Below are 24598 nucleotides of genomic sequence, written 5' to 3' on the forward strand. Positions count from 1 at the left end.
GCCACATTGTTATTTATAATAGTTATAATTCATTTTAAATCACAAAATATATCTGTAAAGAATGAAAATGAGGGGGTGATGGAAAGAAGATATACTGGGGATTGAAATGGAGAAAACTATGTTATATGCATTTATGAATATGTCAAAGCCAACCCCACTATTCTGTATAGCTTTATAATGCACTACTAAAGAAAAGTTTTAAGATAATGAAAGTGAATTCAGGGATAACCACAAATTCAGATCTGCAAATTACTGGGTATGTCCTAAGCCTGATTTCTTTTAGGACCTACCCCACGATTGAACTATACAATAGCATTTGCCATGATGAGAGATAAAATGCCTTATAATTCTACCTTCAAAACATCTCAGTAGCTGGGCACAGTGGCACACGCCTGTTATCCCAGAGGCTGAGACAGGAGATCATGAGTTCAAAGTCAGCCTCAGTAATAGTGGGGTGCTAAGCAACTCAGTGAGATCCTGTCTCTAAATAAAATACAAAATCAGACTGGGGATGTGGCCTAGTGGTCAAGTGCTCCTGAGTTCAATTTCTGGTACCAAAACAAAACAAAACTCTGTTGTTTTTGACACCAAACTTTGAGTCAAGTTTAAACCTTGTTCAATATTAGGGACTATTTCTTACCCGGGTCTGATGATTCAACAATACACCACTGGGTTGAAAGGTCTGAAATCCAAATGAGGCCTGGAAGTGGTCCGGCAAGGGGAAGTCCAAATTGGTAAAACTCATTTGCCCTCCTCTGGAGAATGAGGCAGATCGCACAAGCTAAAATACAAATGTGGAATAAATTATTGGTGCTATCAACATTTCATGGTTGAAATACAGTACCTTGCCCTCTATCACTTTACTGGAACTGATGAAGGTGATTTATGTAACTCAGAAAGAAACTTGAGTTTTCTCTTCTGCCTAATAAGTTACCAATCATCTGTAAGGATTTGCACCTATTGCTGATATTCTTACTTTGCTACAAATTTAATATGCAAGTTGGAAGAGGCTCTGTATCTTGCGAGTACATGGGCAGTGCAGGGGGACCAGTTCGCCGGTATTGGTGAAAGTATAGGACAGAAAAAAGTCCAAAGTTCAGGAGATGGGTCAGCTGGGATGCACTCTGCACTCTGTTGCAAGGTTCTGAACCTCCACTTACCTTCCAGTCCTCGGAGCACTTTTTGGTGACTCCCACAGTATCATTCAACCGAACGACACCACTGGTTTTCTTCAGATTTTTCATGCAGCCTCGGAAAGCTGGTGTAGAAATGTTAAACCTGATGGAGGATACAGAATAGGATCGTGTCAGGCTCACCTGAGAGTCAAAGCTGAAACACTTGCTGTCCAGCATTTCTCATCCATAAACAAGTTCCATACATTTTATGGCTCTCTGTGCTCATGGGATTCCTATCATGCATTCCCAGGATTTCTATAATGTTGCTTATTTTATGATGCTGGAATAATCTACCTCCTTCATTCATTGAGTGAGTCTTCATTCTTCACTTTAAAAATCCAATAATGTTAACAGAAGAATGTCCACTGTCCCCAAAATGGACAGAGACAAAATATACCCAATATCTAGAAATCTCCACCCTCCACTCCCCAGAGTCTTGGCATTGCATGGTAGATGGAAAGTATATTAATAAGCTAATATATACTTATTATGTTAACTTATATAAATGTGTTAAGAAACTTGTAAATAACATATAAGAACCCACAAATGCTCTAGAAAAACTTTTGTTCTTTTTTTTCCTGTCCACTCTTAAGTGAGCCACTATGAACCTGGAAGAAGTCAAGGGTTACTTTTTGGTTCGATTCAATTATGGAAAGTGTGATGTGGTTTAACCATTGCTAGGCTGAACCAATGGTGTCACCTGGGTTCCAGGATGTATCCACCCCTTAACTATCCTTACCATGTGTGACAGTAGGCCAGGGGTTACTGTGAGAATTAAGCCAGCTAGTGTAGGGGAAAAGCTTCAGACAGTGGTGGCACATGGCTATGAACCCTCAGGTGTTCCAAAGGCACAATAGTGCTCTCTAGAGATGAGGGCTATCCCTGCTGTTTGAGCAGGCAATTTGACTTCTTTGTGCCTCTGTTTCCATATCTGTATAATAGGATCATGTTAATGCTTCATAGAGTTGTCCTGAGTTTATATAAGTTAATATGTGTAACACATTCCAACAATGGTTGGTGCACAGTGAGATGGTGGGGGCTAGTGACCACCCCCATATTACCATACTATCATCATTATTATGACAGCCATTTCTACAACACCTTCCTGTGTAACGCCTGGGCATTTCCCCTCTGATTTGACTTCTGGATGTGTTTGGAGCTGAATTTACATGAAGCATTAACACATGTGAACTGATTGAAGCCCAGACAAATGTTTATATTTCTAAAACAAATGGTATACTAAGAAAAGCCGAAGATTTCATTATAAGTCCCTAGGGCTGCTCACTTTTCTAAATGAAAAGGTGTCTGCATTCATTTTAATCCAATTCATTATGAACAGTGGAGCTGCATGGAACACACATAAAATTAAATTTCATTAAAAGGAAAAAGCAGAAACAAATTCTCACTGGTATGGCAGCATGAGCTTAATTATTTTGTAAAGATGGCTTTTTGGCCCAGAAGAGGAGGAAATTCTTGGAGCTGGTCTCTTTATACATATTTTGATGTATTATGAAATTCTCTCCTGGGCTATCTGAAGGCCTAAACTTCTGTGTTTACTCCACAGTGCAGGGTCTGAACATACTTGCTAGAGGAATGTGAATGCAGGGTACATGTTAGTGTGTTAAGGATTCCCGCACTGGGGCACATGTGTATGCATACTCTGGGCCAATCTGTCCACAAAGCTTATCTAGATCCATGGCTGCTGTAGGCAGATTTCAGAGAGCGATAAGAAAAAAAATATAATCCTAAACTCAGAGTGGGGTACTTAGTAAATGTTCAGCGGATCCCTGATCAGTTTTTCACTTTTCAAGTTATTTTCACATTTTATAATCACACTCTGTAATGCAGTGATATAAGTTCCCAGGAAAAAGTTCCTTTTTGGTGTCAGACCTACTGGTATTATCAGGGATGTTCTGCTCTTCTCCTGGGAAGCAGATGGGAGTTACAGGCTGTGATTTCTGATTAGAATCTTAAATATTCCAAGACATGGGTTCCCATTTCCAGAAGATAAATCACAGGAAGAGACGGAGACGCAAAACACCCACAAAATCCCTGGAGCAAACCTGCCTACTGCTAGTGTGTTTTGCCCCATGACAGGTTTGGATACTCAGATGTCCACAGGGGCCTTCCATGTATGCCAGGCATCAGACACCTCCCTCCTTGGGAAGAGCTGCCTGGTTGCCTCTACGCAGCTTGGCTGTGGGTTATGGGTGGAATTCCTCTGTGTCCACCCACCTCCAGAAACCCATGTCAGAGAGCAGTTTGAGGATTCACTAGATCACTAATGGCCTCACTTAGGGATGAAGCAACCCAGAAACAGCTGAATATTGCTTAGTATTTTCTTTCTTTTTTTTTTTCTTACTTTCTTTCGTGTGTGTGTGTGTGTGTGTGTGTGTGTGTGTGTGAGTGAGTGTGTGTTTCTGGGGATTAAACCCAGGGCCTGGTGCATGCGAAGCAAGCACTCTACCAACTGAGCTGTGTCTCCAGCCCAGTATTTTACTTTCAAAAGTGTAAAAGTCCAGAGAAATCTTTAGACTTGCCTCTATTTCCTGCATTTCCCATTTTTTTTTTTTAATTTTGATTGGAAACTGGAATATACTAGCCAGAAAAAGGAAGTAGCCTTTTTGTTTGTTTGCAACATTCTCAGACCAATTACTAGGAGAATCCTATATGTCTGTCTACATGTATAGGCATTTAATATCTGTGTATATATTTTCTTAGTGGAGAGACATAAAAAGGCAAAGAAAGATTGAGTGTTGACTTAACCCAAGGTCACACCACTCTTCGGTGGCAGATCCTAAACTGGAACTGCTCTTGTGGTCCTGCCCTCCACCCTAGTGGGCCTGGATTGGCTGGTGCCAATGCCACTGACCAGGGACCTTCTGCTAGTAACACACAAATGCAAACCTCCTACTAATGGTTTTCTTATTGTCTTCCCTGGAGAATTCCTCCTGTCTCTGGCTCTGGGCAGCACACCTGTCTCCATAATCTAAATGACCACCTGTCCCTGAACATCAGTCACCCTGGCTCCAGCCTGTTTTCTCTCTGGAGTTCCAGGCCATTCTTGCCACCTGCTTCTGTGCCTTTCCACCTGGCTGTGTCTGGCTTCTGAGCTCAGGCTGTTTCAGACTTGTGATCTGGTGCCTTTATCCACCCACATGTTCAACCAAAAACCAGGTATCACTTTCCTCCTTTCCTAGCTCTGCCTTGGCAACTATTAAGGGCTACTTCTGGGACCTGCTCCCTCTTCCTCACCTGCATTGCTATTACCCTTTCCCCTGGATCAGGCCACCCTCATCTCTCACCTCTGATAATACTCTATCTACTCTTCCAACTTCTCTGCCTGCTTCTGTTCTTCCTCTTCCCTAATCTGATCTCTGCCTTGCGCTAGAGTGAGATACTGAAAACCCCAAAGAGATCATGCCCTTTTGCTGCTGAAGTCTTTCCAATAGCTCCTACCATGATTGGCAAGATCCCCTGTGGTGTGGCCTTGAGGCCCATGTGCACTCTCATAGCATGTGCCATACTTGACTATAATGACCATCTCACTTCCTCTCTTCTTGAGAGCTCTCCAACACCTGTCACATCCCTGATGCACACTAGGCCTCAAAAACACTTGTGTAATGAACAAATAAACAATAACTCTCAAATGTACTCTGAAGTGCTGACTACCTAAAGTAGTCTCTTATTACACTTAGTTGAATAATATCAAGGTCACTGGCAATTCATAACTGGTTGTTCATGACCATATTACTATTTAATATTACTATTCAATATTAATATCATCTCTTTGACTCAGTTTCTTCGTTTGCAAAATTCAGGTGTTATAGACCATGATCTGCAAGGGCCACCGAGTTTAAAGGCATTCACTCCCAAACTACTAAGGTTGAGCTTTCCAATCTGAAGAATCACATGTAGGGCTAGGCATAGTAGTGCATGCCTGTAATTCCAGCAGCTCAGGAGGCTGAGACAGGAAGATCACAAGTTCAAAGCCAGGCACAGCAACTTGGCAAGGCCTTAAGCTAAATTGCTCACTAAATTGTGAGGTTGTCTCAAAATGAAAAATAAAAAGGGTTGGGGATGTGGCTCAGTGGTTAAGCGCCCCAGGATTCAATCCCTGGTACAAAAAAAAAAGAATCACACGTATAAAAATGATCACAATCAAACATTCTGGGATTATTGTAGCTTGATCATGAGGCTTTACAAAACCTTCTAGGATATTTTCATCTAACATGTTAATGTCAGTGATCTAAAAGCCTTTGGTACATTACAAACAAATTAAAAGAATATAAAAATGGTTTCTGAGTGCATCCTCAAACTGGTGGATTTCAGATTAAGTTTTACAGCCTGTATGGAATGCATTTAATTCATCCATGGGTTCATTCATCCAAGGATGAGTCGTGAACCTATTCCATGCTTGTAGCATGCAGGGGGCTGGAAATGCAGATGGGAAAAAGACACTGTGTCTAGATTCTTCAAGAGACTTCCTAAAGGTGGCAACCTCAGCTTTCAGGGCTTGATACTACTCATCAGGCCAGGGGACACCTACCCTCTCCTTGTTACCTTTACTGGCCTCATTCTACTTGTAGGCAGCATGTTCTTTGTGGTTTCTCGCCTCCCAGGGATGATAATGGGGACAACACAAAGTTTCCCCTTTTTGAACAGCCATTTTCATTATTCAATATCTGCAATCTGTGAACTATACTGTTTGTACTGAAAAGTTAACTGTGGCTAGAATTAAACAAGGTAGACCAGGGTTTTTGATGGCATTCATTACCACTATAAAAGGTGATCCTTTTTTTTTTTTTAAACAAAACAAATCAAAACATATGATCTTACCTTTCCCTGATTGCAATTGGAATTCCTCCAAGATAATATGTGCTGAAATCAAATATTTCCCCCTCGATTTTAATGTTTTGATTATCCACATTTATCCGCATAACTTTTTGGACTCTTCCAATTTTGATCAGAATCTGAAATAAATGAGGTAAGTCAGAAAGCAATGGGAAAGAAAAGAATCCTATTCACATGAATGGCCCAGAGACATTCAATCTTTACTCTTCTTCAGATTCATTTATACACCTGGTACAAAGATTGCAGTAGCAGTTTGGGGTTAAAAAAAATCTGATATGAAAATATTTTAATAGAAATATTTTTATGTGAAATTAATCATGGTTTATATATGTGATATATCTTATCTATTCTGTGCCTAAATGTTCAAATTTTATAAAGAATGTGTCCCTCAGTTAATAAAATAAGTCAGTCTGGTAATAAAAGGGGTTTGTTTTTGTTTTTGTTGGCATTGAATCAATTTTTTTTCTTTTTTTTATTGTTGGTTGTTCAAAACATTACATAGTTCTTGATATATCATATTTCACACTTTGATTCAAGTGGGTTATGAACTCCCATTTTTACCCCATATACAGATTGCAGAATCACATCAGTTACACTTCCATTGATTTACATATTGCCATACTAGTGTCTGTTGTATTCTGCTGCCTTTCCTAACCTCTACTCTCCCCCCTCCCCTCCCCTCCCTTCCCCTCTTCTCTCTCTACCCCCTCTACTGTAATTCATTTCTCCCCCTTGTATTATTTTTCCCTTTCCCCTCATTTCCTCTTGTATGTAATTTTGTATAACCCTGAGGGTCTCCTTCCATTTACATGCAATTTCCCTTCTCTCTCCCTTTCCCTCCCACCTCTCATCCCTGTTTAATGTTAGTCTTCTTCTCATGCTCTTCTTCCCTACTCTGTTCTTAGTTACTCTCCTTATATCAAAGAAGACATTTGGTATTTGTTTTTTAGGGATTGGCTAGCTTCACTTAGCATAATCTGCTCTAATGCCATCCATTTCCCTCCAAATTCTATGATTTTGTCATTTTTTAATGCAGAGTAATACTCCATTGTGTATAAATGCCACATTTTTTTTATCCATTCGTCTAATGAAGGGCATCTAGGTTGCTTCCACAGTCTTGCTATTGTGAATTGTGCTGCTATGAACATCGATGTAGCAGTGTCCCTGTAGCATGCTCTTTTTAGGTCTTTAGGGAATAGACCGAGAAGGGGAATAGCTGGGTCAAATGGTGGTTCCATTCCCAGCTTTCCAAGAAATCTCCATACTGCTTTCCAAATTGGCTGCACCAATTTGCAGTCCCACCAACAATGAATCAATTTTAAAGGTCTATAGACATTTAAAAATTCATGTAAACAGACTCGAAGGTCATACCAGATGATCTTTTCCATTGTTGATGGTATCCCTGATTCCTTTTTCTTTGGGTGGCTCTGAATTCAGCTTGTATCTCACCATGAGGTTGCCGTCTTCTATATTTAGGGATATGAAGCGATCCTGGAGAATGGAAATGATACAGATTACCAGGTGATCTGGGTGAAGAAGGACCAAGGCCCTGGGAATCAAGTTATTCTTGATCAAAAACTGTTCTCAGCTCCAACTGTCTCCTGAGTTAAGAGGAGTAGCAGTGCTGTTAACAGCCATCACCGGGTGGGTGTGATGGTTCACTGCTGTGGGTGGTGATGAGAGCATCATGCCTGGCACTCAGGATGGACACAAAACATGGTAGTGATTATCATGATTTTGTTTCATGCCCATCCGTAGCCCATCCACAAAGAGCATGGAAACTGAAAGGATAGAGAACATTATAGTAATTTGAAAACATGAGCACTACCTTTCAGAGAAAGAAAAATTCCCAGATATTTTCCACCACCTGTTTTCTGATTTACTCCTATGTCTTGGTCACTTTGCTGCCTCCTCCCCTCTATTCCCTATTTCAGTGTCTGGGTCCTGCAAGGCTCCGGCATGGGACTCCTTCTTTCCCTCACACCACTCCCTCTGCCTTGATGCTCACGATTGCTCCTATGGTTCCAGCTCGGCTGTGCTCATGAAGCCCAGATGCTTCTCTCCAGCCTAGACATGTCCCTTTGGGGCCATGTCTGTATGTCTGATCCCCTAGTTAGTGCTTGCATGACTAATGATACTTCAAATTCAAAATATCCTCAGAAGAACTTATGATCATCTACATGCCTCCCATATACTGCCAAGCTGAACCTGTCTTTTTTTTCTTCATCCTGTGCACATCTCCCCTGCTCTCTCTCACTCATCATCATCATCATCATCATCATCATCATCATCTTGGTAAGAAAGCCATACCCTTCAGAGTCATTCCTGGTCTTTCTCTCCCATCCAATCAAATCTTCTGAATTCTTCCATTAAGTTTCTCACATCATCCCCCTGGTCCCAGCCACAATTTCTTTAGCTCAGCTGCATAGCAATAGCCTGCTAGTTTCCCTGTGTCCCTTCAAATCACTTCCACTCGGCAGCAAGAGTAGCCTTCTGAATGTGCCAGTGCAAGAACCTTACTTTCCTTTGTTTTCAGACACATTCCTGATGCCCTGGCAGATACTGCAGGGCTGAGCATCTCTTCCCTTCATTCCTTAGCACTCCCTCTTGCTCTCCAAGTCACAACCACACAGGTCACCCTTCCATCCCCGGGCGCTCCTGGCCTTCTCACCCCTAGGCCTTCTTTGTGTCCCTACCTCTGCCAGATCCTGCATTGCCCTGTCCCCCAAATACCAGTTTCTACTTGTCGTTCTGGGTCTCTGTCAAAGCATCCTCTGCTCAAGAAAGTCTTTAATGCTGTCAGCCTCATTTTCCCTCTATACAGCTCCTTGCAATTGGAACAGACTAAGGACCTATTAATAGCATGCTTTGTGTGACACCGGACATCCCCTCTAGAGGACAGGAACCATGTCTGTCTTGACATTATTGCCTCTCTGTCATGGAGCAAGGCATGCACCAAAGGCAGCTATTTCCTCTGTGGTCAGAGAAGCAGAGGAATTTCTGACTCAGAGCTCCAGGCTTTGCTCTTACCCAGTCCCCTAACAATAAAAAACTGTTCCTTTGAAGCCCAAGGCCAGAGTCTTCATCTGAAAAGAAAATTGGTCCTTTTCTAGATCCTAAGCCTTTATTGTTGAGAGTCAGGTTAGAGTTTATCAATCCACTAAAAAGAGTAACAGCAGCACCCAGAGAGGAAGGAACCATCCTGCTTAATAGCAGCTCTGCATCACTTCTTACACAATGACATTATGTAAGTTTTCTTCTAACATATATACTATTTCTGGTTCTTAGTCTTTAAGAAGTTCAAAATGTAGTACAGTTTGAGCATCCAAACATGAAATTCTTCAAAACCTAAAAAAAAAAATTATTTTTTGAGCACCCACGTGATGCCACTAAGCTGATGGTTTAATGTATACAAATTTTGTTTCATGCACAAAATTTTTAAAAGTATTGTATAAAGTTATCTTCAGGCTATGCGTATAACATACATGAATTTCTTGTTTAAACTTGGGTCCCATCCTCAAGATATTTCATTCTGTGTCTGCAAATATTCTGTAGTCTGAAAAAAAAAATCCCAAATCTGAAACACTTCTGGTCCCAAGCATTTTGAGAAAGAAATATTCAACCTCAAGAAAGAAGACCTTGTTTCAGAAAACACTGAAGGCATTGGGCAACTTCTCACCTCATAGCATCCTTCAGGCTGGTTAGGACCTTCCTGACTCATCAGAACTAGCTCAGCCTCAGAATCTCCTGAAGGGTCCAGACCAACCCCAGAGAGGAGAGCTGGGCCAGGTCTGTGTCCCTACCCTGCAGGTAGAAGGGGCTGGTAAAATCTCAAACTCCATATCCACTCCATATTCTCAGACTAGAGAGCCCATGGTTTGATCCACATTTCTTCCAAAATACTACCTGGGAGAGCAGCTACAGGAGCTCCTATTCGCAGGAGCAATTCACTGTAAGACCCAGGGTGGCTACATGGGAGCCAGAGCAAACCCACCTACTTTCCCTGGACCAGCAGGTGGCACTGATGATCATTTGTTGAGTGTGCCTTTGGATTTCTCTGACATAATGAATTTAAGTATTTCATGCTTGTATAATTATACCAAAATGAATTCTTTTTTCATGTGTAACTAAAAAGAACCAATGAAAAAGAAGGAATGGTCCTCAGGAATCTCAGCTGCTTGAATGTTCCATGTCTTGAGAAGTCAAGAATTAGACTGGTAAAGAGACACCCCAGGCAGCCTGGCAAGAGGCACAGCAAGATGGAATAGCAGGAGGTCACATCAGTCATCTGGATCCCAGAGACCCCAGGAGGTCTGCACTTGTTCTATGGCACGATAAGTAGATTATTAGGCAAGCAGTATTTTTCAAAGAACAAAACCAATACCCAAGCCAGGCTCTATGGTACATGCCTGTACTCTCAGCTACTTAGGAAACTGAGGCAGGAGGATCCCAAGTTCAAGGCCAGCCTCAGCAACTTAGGAAGATCCTGTCTCAGTAGTTAAGTGTTCACCTAACATGTGCAAGGCTCTGGGTTCAATCCCCAGCACTGTAAAATATAAATTTAAAAATAATTTTGAACATACTCTATATGCAAAGATATGAAAAATTGTACTCTATATGCGTAATAAGAATGGTAATGCATTCCACTGTCATGTATTTAAAAAAATAAAATCAATAAAACTAAAGACAAATAAATAAAAAATAGAAAGACCAATGTTGAAGAGAAAAAAAAGAATAATAAAAAGACTAAATTGTATTAAGCAAAATAATAATAATAATAATAATACTGACAAAGACAATTGAATGGGAGATATTTTTCGTCCCCATTTTGCATTATGGTCTCAAATTTCTGATTACTCTTCCTCATCAACACTCACCATTCCACCCTGCCAGCAACCAATAGAAAGAAGCAATTGGCCAAGAGAGAGGAGGCAGGCCACCTTTGCACATTGTTTTCAGATCTACTTACTTGGTTGTTTATAAATAACCCAGTCATCTGCAAATTGCAACACAGAATGGATATTTTGGTAGGTTCCGGATGTTTATATATTACCTGGTTTTCTGCAAAGAACAGCAGACCTCTATCCACGGTGGTCTGAATGGTCTGTCCGAAGGTTGGGATGGGAGCGTTAGGTTGAGTTGGAACTCGAGCATAGCCTGTACCTTCAAAATAGTTTTTGTCTGACTCTTCCTTTCTCCTGTCAACAGCAATCATTAAAAGTTAGACCACTGCAGCAAGGGTGTTCATAAGAATGGTCATGCATTCTGCTGTCATTATTTAAAAAAATAAAATCAATAAAACTAAAAATAAATAAACAAAAATAAAAATACTACTGTGGAAGAGAAATAAAGAATAATAAAAAGACTAAATTGTATTAAGCAAAATAATAATAATAATAATAATAATAAAACTGACAAAGACAATTGAATGGGAGCATGCTACTGATAGGAGATGCTGCCATCTGAAAACTAGGACAAAGAATATGCAATCTAGACGTCATGATTTTATTAAAGAAGAGGGAATACATTTAAAATGTTAAAAGAGCCAAAATTTTCTCCTGGATATGCTCTTATCCCCTTATATCAAAAAAGGTAATATTCAAGAATCCTTTTTGGAAATGCCTGCTCACAAGGAAGTGGCCTACAAGCTGAAGCTCTTGAAATGTTGAAAAGTACTCATTTGAAATATAACCTTATTCTGAGCAATAAATGCTTGACCTAGCTCTTTGGACTCTTCCAAGACTTTTTTTGGGGGGAGGGGGGCTACCAAGGATTGAACTCAGGGGCACTCAACAACTGAGCCACATCCCTAGCCCTTTTTTGTATTTTATTTAGAGGCAGGGCCTCAGTGAGTTACTTAGCGCCTCACTAATTGCTGAGGCTGGCTTTGAACTTTCGATCCTCCGGCTTCAGCCTCCCCAGCTGCTGGGCTTACAGGCGTATGCCACCACCCCTGACTATTCTAAGTCCTTTTAATTGTAAGAATGGTTAGAAGCTCAAAGCAGCAATTCTCAAAAAAGTTCAGTCAGCACTGTACCTACAAAGTCACCCACTTTGCATATCACTGTTTTTTAAAATTTAAAGTAAATATGAAATTTTGTGTCCAAAACAGGTATCATCTTGTGGTATGAGACATCAAAAATTTAAGAAAGATTTTGTTCTTTTTAAAAAATTGAGAAAACTCTATCAATCTAATGTTTTATACAATTTGGAAAAGACTGACAGTATGAGATTTTCAGGATGGACTGGCAGTGTTGCATGCATAATTTAAGAACTACTGACCCAAAGCAGCAAACAACATCAACAGCTTGTAAATGTACTGCAGGTTACCCACCCAGTTACACAGACACTGACTTCTAGATTTCATTTACCTTCTACAAGGCTCCACCTCAGTTGTGTTGAGATTGAAAGTTTTTTTGAAGTTGTATAAACTCAGAACATTTTCATTGAGGTCATCTAATTCAATACATCCTTTGTATGGAGGGAATCTCAGTCTACTGGGAAGCTGAAAATGAAACAAACAAAACAAAATCTTCCACTGATTGAACAAAGGAAAGTAATAAGGCTAACAAAAAAAATAGTATAAGTCTATCACTTTGAACAGTCAACATTACGTAAGGGTTAAGAATGTGGGCCCTGGAGCTTGATGACCTGGCTTTGCTTTTGAATAGTTGTATAATCATGGACAAGTTACTAAACCTCTTTGCTTCAGTTTCCTCATCTGTCAAATGCTAATGAAAATGATGTTTACTTAAATTAATATACTTAAGGTTAGAAGAGTATACAGAGGAAGTACTCAATTAGTGTTAGTTATTATCACTAGACACAGTCAAATCCATTATAAGGTAATTAATTAAAATAGAGATGAATCATTATGTTATTTTAAATTTATGTTTTCATTCAGGGAAATAACATTTATACTTACTTTAAAACCAGGTGGATAACCTCCAACATAAAACACAACATTTTCAGGATCCAAATTAAGGAGTGTGTTGCTACTTCCACTATCCATGTCATGGAATTGGGATGCTTTGGGTTTATTGGAGGTGGCCTCTTTGGTGTAATTAAGCCTTGCAAACTGATAAATTCTGTTTAAAATTAGATAATAAAGTTATAAGAAAAATTAAAGAATTGAAAGCCAACATACAAAAAATAGCGTTTGTCAACACAGGTAAATGAAGAGTTTGGGGAATGTAGGTCAGGTTCACAAAGAGCAATATCAAATCCAATTTGTACCTCTGAAATTTCACCCGGTCCATTACAGCCTCCTGGGACTCACTCTCGGTCAAGGTCTGATCCACCTGGAGCTCTGCCTCTCTTTCTCCCAGGTTGTACACACATGTGAGCTGGCCATCCACAATTGCCATGCCAATGTAGTCCTTGGAGGCCTGGGACATAAAGGCCACCTCAGAACCCTTCAAACACTTATGTTTTCTCAACTTTCCATCCCAAGAAGATCTCCAGAGTTTTACTTCATAAATTAATGGGTTTTACGCATTGAGCCTTAGGCAGACAGAATAAATGAGGCACATCCTCTTAAAAACCAATTAATTTAATTAATAATGTCTGGGCCATCTTTGCTCATGTTATAGTGCCTTTATTTCCATAATTCCTCCATACAGATAGACCAGATAAGGACTCAGACATCCATTAGATTTTAGATTTTAGAGAGAGAGGCCATTTTTGTTCTGTTAGTGCAAGCCATACCCTCTTAACCTTTGTGACTGTTTCTTCTGCGATACCTCTATTTTGCCATGTCAGCTATGTACATATCTTTCCTCTTTCTTAGAACATGAGCATGTTGAGGAAGAAGTAAATCTTTAAAAATTGTAGTGAAGTATACATAATATAAAATGTTATAAAGCCATTGTAACCATTTAAAAATGTACACTGTCATTTAGTACATTCAAGAAATAAATTTTTGATTATCATAAACACAAGGTGTGGTAGATAATAAGTGCAGTCTCCCTCTGTTTTCAGGGAGGATTGGTTCTAGGACCCCCAAAGATACCCAAATCTGCAAATTCTCAAGTCTCATATATCAAATGGCATAGTATTTGCGTATAACTTATGCACATCTTCCCAAAGACATTAAATTGTCTCTACATTACTTATAATACTTTATTTAATGTAAACATTATATAAATAGTTCTTAAATTGTATCATAGAGGGAACAACAAGAAAAATATCTATACATGTTAGTCCAGATGCTTCCTATCTATCTATCTATCTATCTATCTACCTATCTATCTGTTTGGGGGCACCAGGGATTGAACTCAGGGGCACTCAGCCACTGAGCCACATTCCCAGCCCTATTTTGTATTTTCTTCAGAGACAGGGTTTCATCGAGTTGCTTAGCACCTTGCTTTTGCTGAGGCTAGCTTTGAACTCGTAATCCTCCTGCCTCAGCCTCCCAAGCCACTGGGATTATAGGCATGCACCATCATGCCCAGCAGATGCAATTTATTCTTCTCTGGACATTTTTGATCCATGGTTGGTTGAATCCATAGATGTGGAACCCATGGAGATGAAGGTCTGACTGCATATGGAGTAAATTGTTGAAGGCATAAAGTAATGTGCATTTTTTGATAATACAAAGCAAAAAGTCATGTCATAAGGTGACTACAAATAAAGTGCCAACATTTTGAAGCATGAAAGTGTAATTAATAGTACTGTTGATTTTAAGAATCCAACACCAACCATTCAAAATTCCTACAATGGTAAGGTTAGTGAATTGGGATGATAAAAAGGTGGGGCACCTGCATTTCTTATTAGGCAAGAAAGGCTTTGTTTCACTTCCATTCTCATCCATGGATGATTCCCACCCTGCAGACTTGAGGAAGGGTCTGTGGCTGGGCCTTCTGAGGAATATAATAGGGTCATGCTTCTGTGAGAAGGAGCTAAAGTTGATTTCCATGAAGTCTTGATCTTGATGCCCTGGCAGTGTGGAGAGAGGATGCCGATCCTCCCCACTCACATGTGCATGTGCTCACAGGTACACACACGTGTCCACAGCCTGAGTCAACCAAGTAAGGCCACTTGATCCATCAGCAGCTAATAATCCATGATGGATGGACATCTCAAGTGGCTGTCCCCAAGGCAGGGAGGTGTGGTGAGGAGTAGCCGTGGTGGGATTTTTTGATGTCTTAGGGGGATTTCCTATGATACGCTAATGGCAGGGATGTAGTCTCCAAAATACACACCTCCCAAAACATTCAGCTATAAAAACAAAAGAATCATACAAGCAATACTTACATCTTTATTTCCGAGGTACATCACAAACATATTCTCAGTCCCCCCATTTTCTCTTGAGTCAGGTCTTTGAAGAAACAAAGAGAGAGATGTGTATCCTTTCAAATCTTCCAGGTCATTTGGAAGTCGGACTTCAACACCAGATTTACCGTTGAATCTCATGGGGACTGCAACCTATGAGGAATGGTCAGGTGTCAAATGTTCTGCTGCAAAGACAGTGGTGTTCTCACTGTCTTTGTTGTTGGCCCTATTTATCACCCATCCCGAACAGCTCTGATAAAAAACAGGGAGTATGGACATCTCCTGGACCCAAGTTACAACTCAGGAAGCTGTTTGAGGAGCCAGATAATAGGGTATTCATGCTCTCCCTGATATTAATATTAATAAGTATTCATTGTGGTAGTATTCCAACTCTGGATTAATTTTATACAGAAATTAATTTATGATTATTGTCAGTTCATAGAAGCACTTGGCGTGATGTCTGCCTATGTAGAAAGATCTATAATACAGCAAAAATATTTTTTAAATGCATTTTTAAGGAATGAATTCCCATGAACATATTACATGTTATGGTTGCATTTATTACAGGCATTCAGTCTTTAAAAGTGCATGAATGCATGCATTAAGGCTCTAAAAATAGTGCCTTTTAGAATCTCTGTGGTGAAGGGCCTTTTTTCCCCCTCCAATCGGACATGGACCAATACTTTTGTACGTTGGGAATATATTTTATGTGTTAAAAAAGAGGTGGGGATGGGGTGGGGTACAGAGAATATGCCTGTATTTTTATACCACCTTAAGAAATAAAACATAAGGGATATAACTGTCCCTGTTCTACTCTCTCCCTTCTCAGAGGTCACCACTACTCGGAATTTAGTTACATACAAATTTTTATGCATTTTAAATATTTTTTACATATACATTTATCTACTCACTCTAACTAGTCTTATTTTTCATGTGTTAAATATTTTACACAAATGGTATCTGCCTGTACACATCCTTTACAATTTGCTTTCTTTGCTGGGCACTAGGTTTGTAGATTTATCTGTGCTAATAATGCATTGCTCCAGCTTGTTCACAGTTACTATTTCAAACTTTCAGCTTTTCTCAAAAAAATAATTATCATGAAAAATTGCTGCAATGAATATTCTAATACATGTCTGTTAGTGCTATCCATTAGTACCACTCTGAGCCCCTTGAGGTAGAATTGGGACTTGCTAAGACATAAACACAACTCTATTCTTAGCAAAGTCTAAGAAACCATTTACAGTGGTTGGTGGGCAGCCTGAGTTCAGGACAATGACTTAGTTATTTCTGTGTCCTCATACCCAAGGGAGTACCAGTGCACATCAGGTACCCAAAAGCACTGCCTTACTTTTTTAAATATTATTTTCCACCAAGGCTACTTACTATCTGCCAGGAACTGTTCTACATTAGCTCATTTGACTCTAACAGTCTCTTGAGGTTGGTACTGTTATTGACCCTACTCCACAGATGAAGAAACTGAGGCACAGAAGAGGTGAAGTGACTTGCTCAAGGCCTCACAGTTCATAAGTGACTGAACAAGACAATCTGGCTTCATTCACCAGTTTTTAACCACTGTGCTATAATACACTGCAAGTCTTGTTAAATAAACTAGTGAATCAACTCATAAGGACAAAAGCTACAGACACATTCTTTTCCTTTTGGTTTTTGCAAGGCATGCACAGGAATTAAAAAGGGTAGTTTCTTCAAAACTTCCTCTTTTGCTAAAGGTTCTCTGTTGGGATTATTTCTCTTTCCTGAAAGAAAGAGCAGTTGCTGAGGCTGAAAATAAAAAAGTAATATTAAGTCTAGAAATCAACCACGGTGCCTCCAGGACGGTGGTATTCTGCATTGACCTTCTTTCCCAAACATCTCACAAGAAGCTGGCTAGGATTGTATTGCAAAATACAAGGACTTGTTTTGAAATACAAAGACTTTCTTTACAATAATTCCCTCTCACACAAGGCCTTGTTTTCCAAGGTTTCAATTACTCATAGTCAAAATCTTTTTTTTTTTGTGGTCCAAAATTATTAAATGGAAAATTCCAGAAATAACTAATTCATAAGTTTCACAGAGGACACCACTCTGAGTAAAGTGGTAAAATCTTATGTTATCACACTTAATTCTGTCCAGAATGTGAATTATTTTTTTTGTCCAGAGTATCCACACTCTATATTCTACCTGCCCGATACCCACTTAGTAGTTGTCTTGGTCACTGAATGGACTGTTATGCTATCTAAGTAACCCTTACGTAGAACCCTAATGCTATATCATGATGCCTACACTATTAACCTCACTTCATCTCATTATGTAAGCATTGTATTATCTCATATCAACATAAGAAAAAAGGTGAGTACAGTATAATGTTATTTTGAGAGAAAAAAATTTACATACCTTTTATTATATTGTTATAATGGCTCGATTTTATAATTAGTTATTGCTATTAATCTCTTACCATGTCTAGTCTATAAATAAAACTTTATCATAGGTATCAATAAGTAGAAAAAAATAGTCTCAGGCATCCTTGGCCAGAGGGTGGGCAGTGCTCTTGAAATGTATCTTCCATGTTAAGGGAGGATTACTGTACATTGTTTGGGGACAATATAAATTATAAGAGGAATGTCAGGCATTCAAGCAAATAATGTCAGGTGAAAATAAGAAAGGCTGATCGATCAGTCCTCCAGTGATAGAAAACTGCTATAATCCTGTCTTCCATCCTCAACAAAGATAGATTCTCCACTTTTCAAGTTACAAGAGAGTAAGGTTCTGTGCAGTATTATACTGCCACATTCTGATAATTGAACCCTCACCTGAACTTGCAATAATAGTTTAACAAGTTAGGTCTGGAAGAATATCCTTCCTGCCTGCATCAACTCAGTGGGAAGAAACTGCTTCAAGTCCCTGATAGATCAGAAAATGTAGAGGATGAAGGTCATATGCACTTCTGAAGGTAAGAGTGGGAAATGAACCTTTATATTTCAATCTACCAAATAATTAGGGTGAGAAAGACAATCAATTCTCGAATAAATTAACGCCTTTCCTTTCTTGATGAATGTGATAACTAATATATCAAAGAATTAGCCTTCGCTATGACAAAGTGAGGACACGGCACCTTATTTGCAGCATCTCTGGCCTGCTGAATTAGTTCCCGAATTCGGTCCATATTGTCAGAGATGTTTCCCAAGGGTAACAGTTGTTGGTTGATACTTTCAATCTTGCTCAAAAGATCTGGAAGTTTCTTAGTTAATTTCTTTACTGTTGGTGAGATGAGAAAACAGAAATTTTAAATTGTGCATTGAGAAAAGGTTAAATACAGATGTTCTTAACAGACAACATTTGGTAAGTGCCAAGCTTAGGCTTGATGTTGAACAGGATGGATCATAGTCAGATGATCTCTTTCCAAATGCATCATAGATTTTATTCTTCAATATAAGTATCATATCCTTTTCCTTGCTCACTACAAGAAAAAAATTTGTTTTCTAATCCTTAATATCAATCATAATTAAATACCTCATGATTCAGGAACTGATCACTCTATTTTAAAAAAAAAAAGAAAATTAATAGCACTGTCAATGGATTAAAAAAGGAAAAACAGCGTGCCTGGTCTTTCTAATAGAATATCTATACTATTTGAATGTATGATGTTAAACTATTTTCAAATATTTTCATTTAAGATCAGACTTTACCAGGGAAGAACTGAGATGTACCAAGACCCACAACAATGCAGAAAATGGCTAATACACCTGACCCAAGAAAGCCTGGTACCTGAGTTATGTGCATCACTCAGAGCCTGGTTGAAGTCTGCACTCTGTGTGCTCCCATAAGTATCCTTAATTCTTTCCAAGTCTGTCTGAATGGGGTTAAGCCCATCCAGAACCTCACTTGTGATGTCGTCAGCCTTTCTGACCAGGCCCTTTGCACCGCTAATCATGCCATCGATGTCACCTAATGCACACACAGATAGGGAGGTGTAAGAATTTAAAACATTCAACAAAAGAAACCGAGTACAGTAGTCCAGGGAGATGATGACCTCTCTGTATCCCACGAAGGTCGTCACGGACAGTAGTGAGATTGGTGTCTATCAGTTTTTTCTGAACCGTCACCACATTCAGGGTTTGCTGTAGGTTGTTGAGAGCTGGATTGATTTCTAGAAGAAAATAAACAGCAAGAGGCAATCACTCTATGAGCTCTGATCCTTTATTGATATTTGTGACCTCTGAGATAGCTCACATCAGGGAGATATTGGGCAGACTTGTGCCTTGGGGTTCATTCCAAAGATGCCCGCTGCACATGGCCTAGACTGACAGCTCTGGGACCCTCTGGTTACAGACACCACAAGAGCATCAGAGCCTTGTGGTGACAGACTCCTTAGAAATGCATGAAGAAAGAGAGAAGCTGAATAACTCAGGAGAGGGCTGAACTACTCCACTGGGACCAGAAGACTCTGCTTCGTGAAGGGAGTATCTGTCTTATTTGATGCTAAGTACCAGCACAGGGCACAGAGTCTGGCGCTAGCTGGAGATTCATATTAGCACATATTTGTTGAATGAGTGAATGTATGAATGAACAAATGAATAATGCAGAAAGAATGCTCTTCAGTTGGAGGACAAGAAGGGCTTTTTTTTTTGAGAGAGAGCATGCGTCATCTAAAGAACACAAAGTAGACATTGTTTGTTCCTGTTCATTTCCAACCTGACCAATTTCAAATATTGCTGTATATTTTAAAATATGCTTTAAAATCATACTGATGATATATGACTCACATTATGATTCTGGGACTACTTTTTTTTTAAGCAGTGTAGTTATTAGCATTCAAACCTATTTAAAACATTGATCTTGGACTGGGAATGTAGCCCAGTGATGAAGTGCGTGCTTAGTATGTGAGAGGTCCTGGGTTTGATCTCCAGCACTGCAAAAAACAAACAAACCTCACCAATCCTACCTCTAAGCTCAAATTTCATAAAGAGAGCAGGTGTCATGCCATGAAATTTTAATTCTTAAAAATGGCTAGGCAAATGTGTGTTTATTAGTACATATTTTTTCTGTATTTTATTTTTCATATATTTAATTTTTAAAAAATTCTTAATAAATAAATTTACAAAGGCATTGTCTAATCCATCGTAAAGAACAAAGAACTAAGTGAGGACTGTGGGCTCAGATTTCTACTTAGCCTTAAATGCCCGCAAGAGACCAGAGAAATTCAAAAGACAGAATTTTTAGAACACAGGAGTTTGGTGAGTTTAAAACAGTTTCATTCTTTTTAAACAAAATTAAATTAAATTAAGTGAAAAAATTTCCAAAGATAAAATTTACGCTTAAAAACTTCTCATGCTTCAGAGCCATAGTGGCTTTTGGGGTACTTTTGATCTTTTGATTGTTAAGATTTTAGGACTTCAGAAATTATGAAACAGTAATCAGGTATGAGACTGTGCCTCAAAATAAAGCAAAATTTAAGAAAGTAAAAAAAAAAAATTAAAGAGCTATGGTTGTAGCTCAGTAGTAGAGCACTCTGGATTCAACTTTCTGTGAAAAAAAGAAAGAAGAAAAGAGAGAGAAAGAAAGAGAGAGAAGAGAGAGAGAGAGAGAGAGAGAGAGAGAGAGAGAGAGAGAGAGAGAGAGAGAGAGAAAGGAAGAAATTTGAAAACAATTGCATCAATGACCTGGAATGAATGATCTGGAATGTGGGTTCCCAATGCCATGGTCACAAAATTGATTAAATTAAGAGTCTCCACTCAGGGTCTATCACCACAAGACTTTTTTATGATTAATAGACTGTAGTTAATTTCATAGATGATGGATGGGGGATATTTAGAGTTTGGGGGTTGATACATGATATTGAAAAATAAATCACAAATTCGGTATCTTCTGTGTTGACACTGAAATTCAGAAAGAACATTTGTTTCCAAGGCTGCCTCTCCTGGTCCCAAAGGTCATCTTAAACCCCTGACTATCCCTGCCACCCCCAGGTCCCCAATACCTTGCTGTAGCTCCTTCTGTGTTAACTTGGCTTTGTGCAGCAGCTTATCACTGTCAGAACTCAGGGTCTTAGCTTTTCCGGGAAGATTTTCCTTTATCACTGTCTGCAAGCAAAGCATTTATCAGTCTTAACCATACGCTACACCTTAGGAAATATGAAGGAAGAGTTTCACCATAGTCTTCAAGCTCTTTAATCTTTAAAAGGTAAAGTCTGAAGGGGAGAAGGGGCCTAGAAGTATACTATTCCCTAAAAAAGAGATGGTTTGGTTCTAGGTAGACATCCAGGGCTCAGGGAGGTGGACCCATCTTCCCATACTGGCAGATGGTGAGATAGTTGCCTGCTGTCACTTGTACCCCTTCTAATAATCAAAGGGAGAATTTAATTCAGGCTTTCACATTTTGAAACCTAAATCTTTAACTTGCCATGAAGGCCTGTTCTTCTGACTCTGATATTTAATATTTTTGTCCTTTGTTTTTTTTCTGAATATTATATGATACAGGTTAGATCTCACAAAACTCCACAGACATACCCAGATGTAAAACCAAATCACTGGTAGAAAACAGTGGTCAAATTGTTTACAAAGTCTCTTTTTGGCAAATGCTAATATTTAATCACAGGATAAAGGTATACCTGGCAAGCAGAATATACTACTTGTTTACATTCACAGTCAATAATGGTTGTAATTTCTATCTGGACTTACAAATAGTTTTAAAGTGCACTACAGACATCAAATTGTCAAATAAATAGAGAAATGGCCCATGAATAGAGTGAGTTTAAGTGTATTCTATATAAAAGTTCTGATTTGCAATAATGCTTTTCAATATCCCTCCATACACAGAGAATGAGAATAAGAAAACGTATTGCCTCCAGATCAAATCTACACAAGCTACTGGCACAGATGCCCACCTGGAGGGCTGACTCAGAGGCACTGGTGGCCTTGTTGGCAGCGTCCTCTGCTGCATTGATGGCATTGAGGATGTTCTCGTAGGCGGTGGCAGCGTCCACAGCACGGCGTACCAGCTCATCCCCACTGGCATTTCTTTTGATCCTGCAAAAAGGTCGAGCAGGTTAGGTTCTCTAACAGGTTTGATGTAAGGGCTGCCATCCCCTCCAGTCTTCCCATTTCTTTAGGCAAGTGGACACCAGATGTGGTGGCCTCTGCAGCTCCACCCTCAGGTCATGGCTGGGAATCCACTCTTCATTGTGGGTCTGGTTCTGACCTGGGCTGTGGGTCCTGGAAGGGCCTCAGCCAGGACTCCACTCTCTCTCATATTCTGGGCCCCTTGCTAGCTCATGAAGGGCCTCACTTGGCACTTAACCAGCCCCTAGGGTTTGGATCTCTCCATCCACTTACTCTTCCAGCTGCTTGGCCAGTTCTTGTAAAGACTGTGCATGCTTTTCTGCCTCCACTACCAGGGATGTCTTGCTCGCTGATCTGGAGAGTTCTCTCACTTTGTCACTTAGTTCCTGTCTTCTTGCATTTAAAGTAGAAACTAATTTTTCATATTCCTATTTTTTTCCAAGTAAATAAAGACAGTATAAATTCAAGCAAAGGCCATATATACCATTTTCTCAAACTCTGTCACAAATGATGTTTCCCATGTGAAATTATATTTTCTAAGCCCATTTATTTTTTTTAAAGAGAGAGTGAGAGAGGAGAGAGAGAGAGAGAGAGAGAGAGAGAGAGAGAGAGAGAGAGAGAGAATTTTTAATATCTATTTTTTAGTTCTCAGCGGACACAACATCTTTGTTGGTATGTGGTGCTGAGGATCGAACCCATGCCGCACGCATGCCAGGCGAGCGCGCTACCGCTTGAGCCACATCCCCAACCCCTTCTAAGCCCATTTAGCATACCAATTAATCCTTGGTTACTTCAGATAGGAGTATTGACAATATCCCTCCATGTCTTACCATCATCTCGAGCATTTTATTTTTAGTGGGCAACCTCTTTAGTAAGTTTATAAAAGTACAATGTCATCATCAAGGTAAAGTTCTATGAAACCAAAGGATTTTATGACATGGAAATAGTTGTTATAAATGGCACTTTCAAAATGCCCATTAGGCTGCTAAGAAATTTTGTCAATCTTTTATCAAGTCTCAAATGCATTCTATTAATAAAGATATGCTTGATATTTAAGAAACACCATTTCAAATTGTTGTTGTTTTTATCATAAAAGTGACTTGCTCCTTGCAGACAAATTAGGTAAAACAGATGGACTTTGATAAGACACATCATTTGTACCCCTGGCCCAAAGGAGAAACACTGATAACTTTTGGGGCTATTTGCTTCCACCTAAAAGACACACGTCCAAGAAAAAAAATAGATCAGTCCCCCAATAATATAACTTAAATGTTTCTAGATTTTTTCTAGAGAATTAGCAGTCTCCTCTACCTTCTGTTTTTTGTCCATCTGCTGTAGTACAGTGTTGGTCTGAAGCAAGGAAGAGTCTGCAGTAGACAGGAGCTTTGTGAAATCACTCTTCAGCAAATCAATTTCTTTCACTTGATTCTGGAGAGGATAAAAAGAACATCTGCTTGAACTCCAAGACACATCATCAGAAAGCACAGATGGATTTATTGGACAACAGCATATAAGCAATTCAGAGTCAGAATGTTTTCTTGAACCTGAGGTTGGTCTATGCAACTACAAAGTGATGGGACATGGGTTCTCTCCTCAGTGTCATCTTGTTGCCATAGTTTCCTCCCACTATCTGCTAAGGAAACAAGCGCTAACACTGTCAAAGATTTCTACCCTGGGTCAACTTGACCAGTGAGGTGAAAATATTACTAAGTTCTAAATTTGGGGAACAGAATGAGAGATTTTAACTCAATAAATCAAGGACTAACCAGCACACTGTCTGCCAGTCCCAGCGAAAATGTAACAGGTGCTTGAATGAGAGATGACACAGGATCTCAGCAGGCCAGGCCAAAAGGTGGCCCAAGGTCAAACAGCCATGCAGCTGGAGTCTGCTCCCTGCCAGGCACAGTCAGGGATTCAGACAGAGGAGGGGAAGCAGTGGGAGCTGAGCATGAGGCCATGCACAAGACATCACTTTGGGGTTCAGTCTGATGTAATTTGACTCTGATCCTACATTTTGGTTGTTGTTCGTTGTATAAGGCTCACTATTAAAAATGCAAGGTATGAATTCTTGAGCTCTAAATTCTGTCACTGTAGCTTCTGTTTGCAGCCTGTTCTTAACTTGTATCCTATGAAGCTTGGAATAACTTAAATGCCTTTGCTGGAGATGATGATGCTTACCTATCTGACAAATCATGTCATTGGAAACAAAGTATACTTCATTAACTCTAACATGATTAA

General features: G+C 39.5%; 1 protein-coding gene across 6 annotated transcripts in view; it reads right to left on the bottom strand.

Moving 5' to 3' along the window:
• Window positions 1-24598, bottom strand: part of Lama3 (laminin subunit alpha 3) — a 230644-nt gene that overhangs the window by 23166 nt on the left and 182880 nt on the right. For all 6 annotated transcript variants that reach the window (XM_026388028.2, XM_026388027.2, XM_026388026.2 and 3 more), the window contains 16 exons: window positions 23672-23788; window positions 22634-22788; window positions 22186-22327; window positions 21280-21382; window positions 19333-19449; window positions 19068-19247; window positions 18415-18557; window positions 15285-15455; window positions 13266-13417; window positions 12955-13117; window positions 12401-12534; window positions 11083-11227; window positions 7401-7520; window positions 6015-6148; window positions 1161-1278; window positions 641-781 (listed from right to left, as the gene is read on the bottom strand). In XM_026388028.2, the coding sequence (XP_026243813.2) occupies window positions 641-781; window positions 1161-1278; window positions 6015-6148; window positions 7401-7520; window positions 11083-11227; window positions 12401-12534; window positions 12955-13117; window positions 13266-13417; window positions 15285-15455; window positions 18415-18557; window positions 19068-19247; window positions 19333-19449; window positions 21280-21382; window positions 22186-22327; window positions 22634-22788; window positions 23672-23788 (2235 nt within the window). The remainder of the gene's footprint in view (window positions 1-640; window positions 782-1160; window positions 1279-6014; window positions 6149-7400; window positions 7521-11082; window positions 11228-12400; window positions 12535-12954; window positions 13118-13265; window positions 13418-15284; window positions 15456-18414; window positions 18558-19067; window positions 19248-19332; window positions 19450-21279; window positions 21383-22185; window positions 22328-22633; window positions 22789-23671; window positions 23789-24598) is intronic.

Source organism: Urocitellus parryii, chromosome 13 (genome assembly GCF_045843805.1).
Source record: "Urocitellus parryii isolate mUroPar1 chromosome 13, mUroPar1.hap1, whole genome shotgun sequence".
Classification (NCBI taxonomy): Eukaryota; Metazoa; Chordata; class Mammalia; order Rodentia; family Sciuridae; genus Urocitellus; species Urocitellus parryii.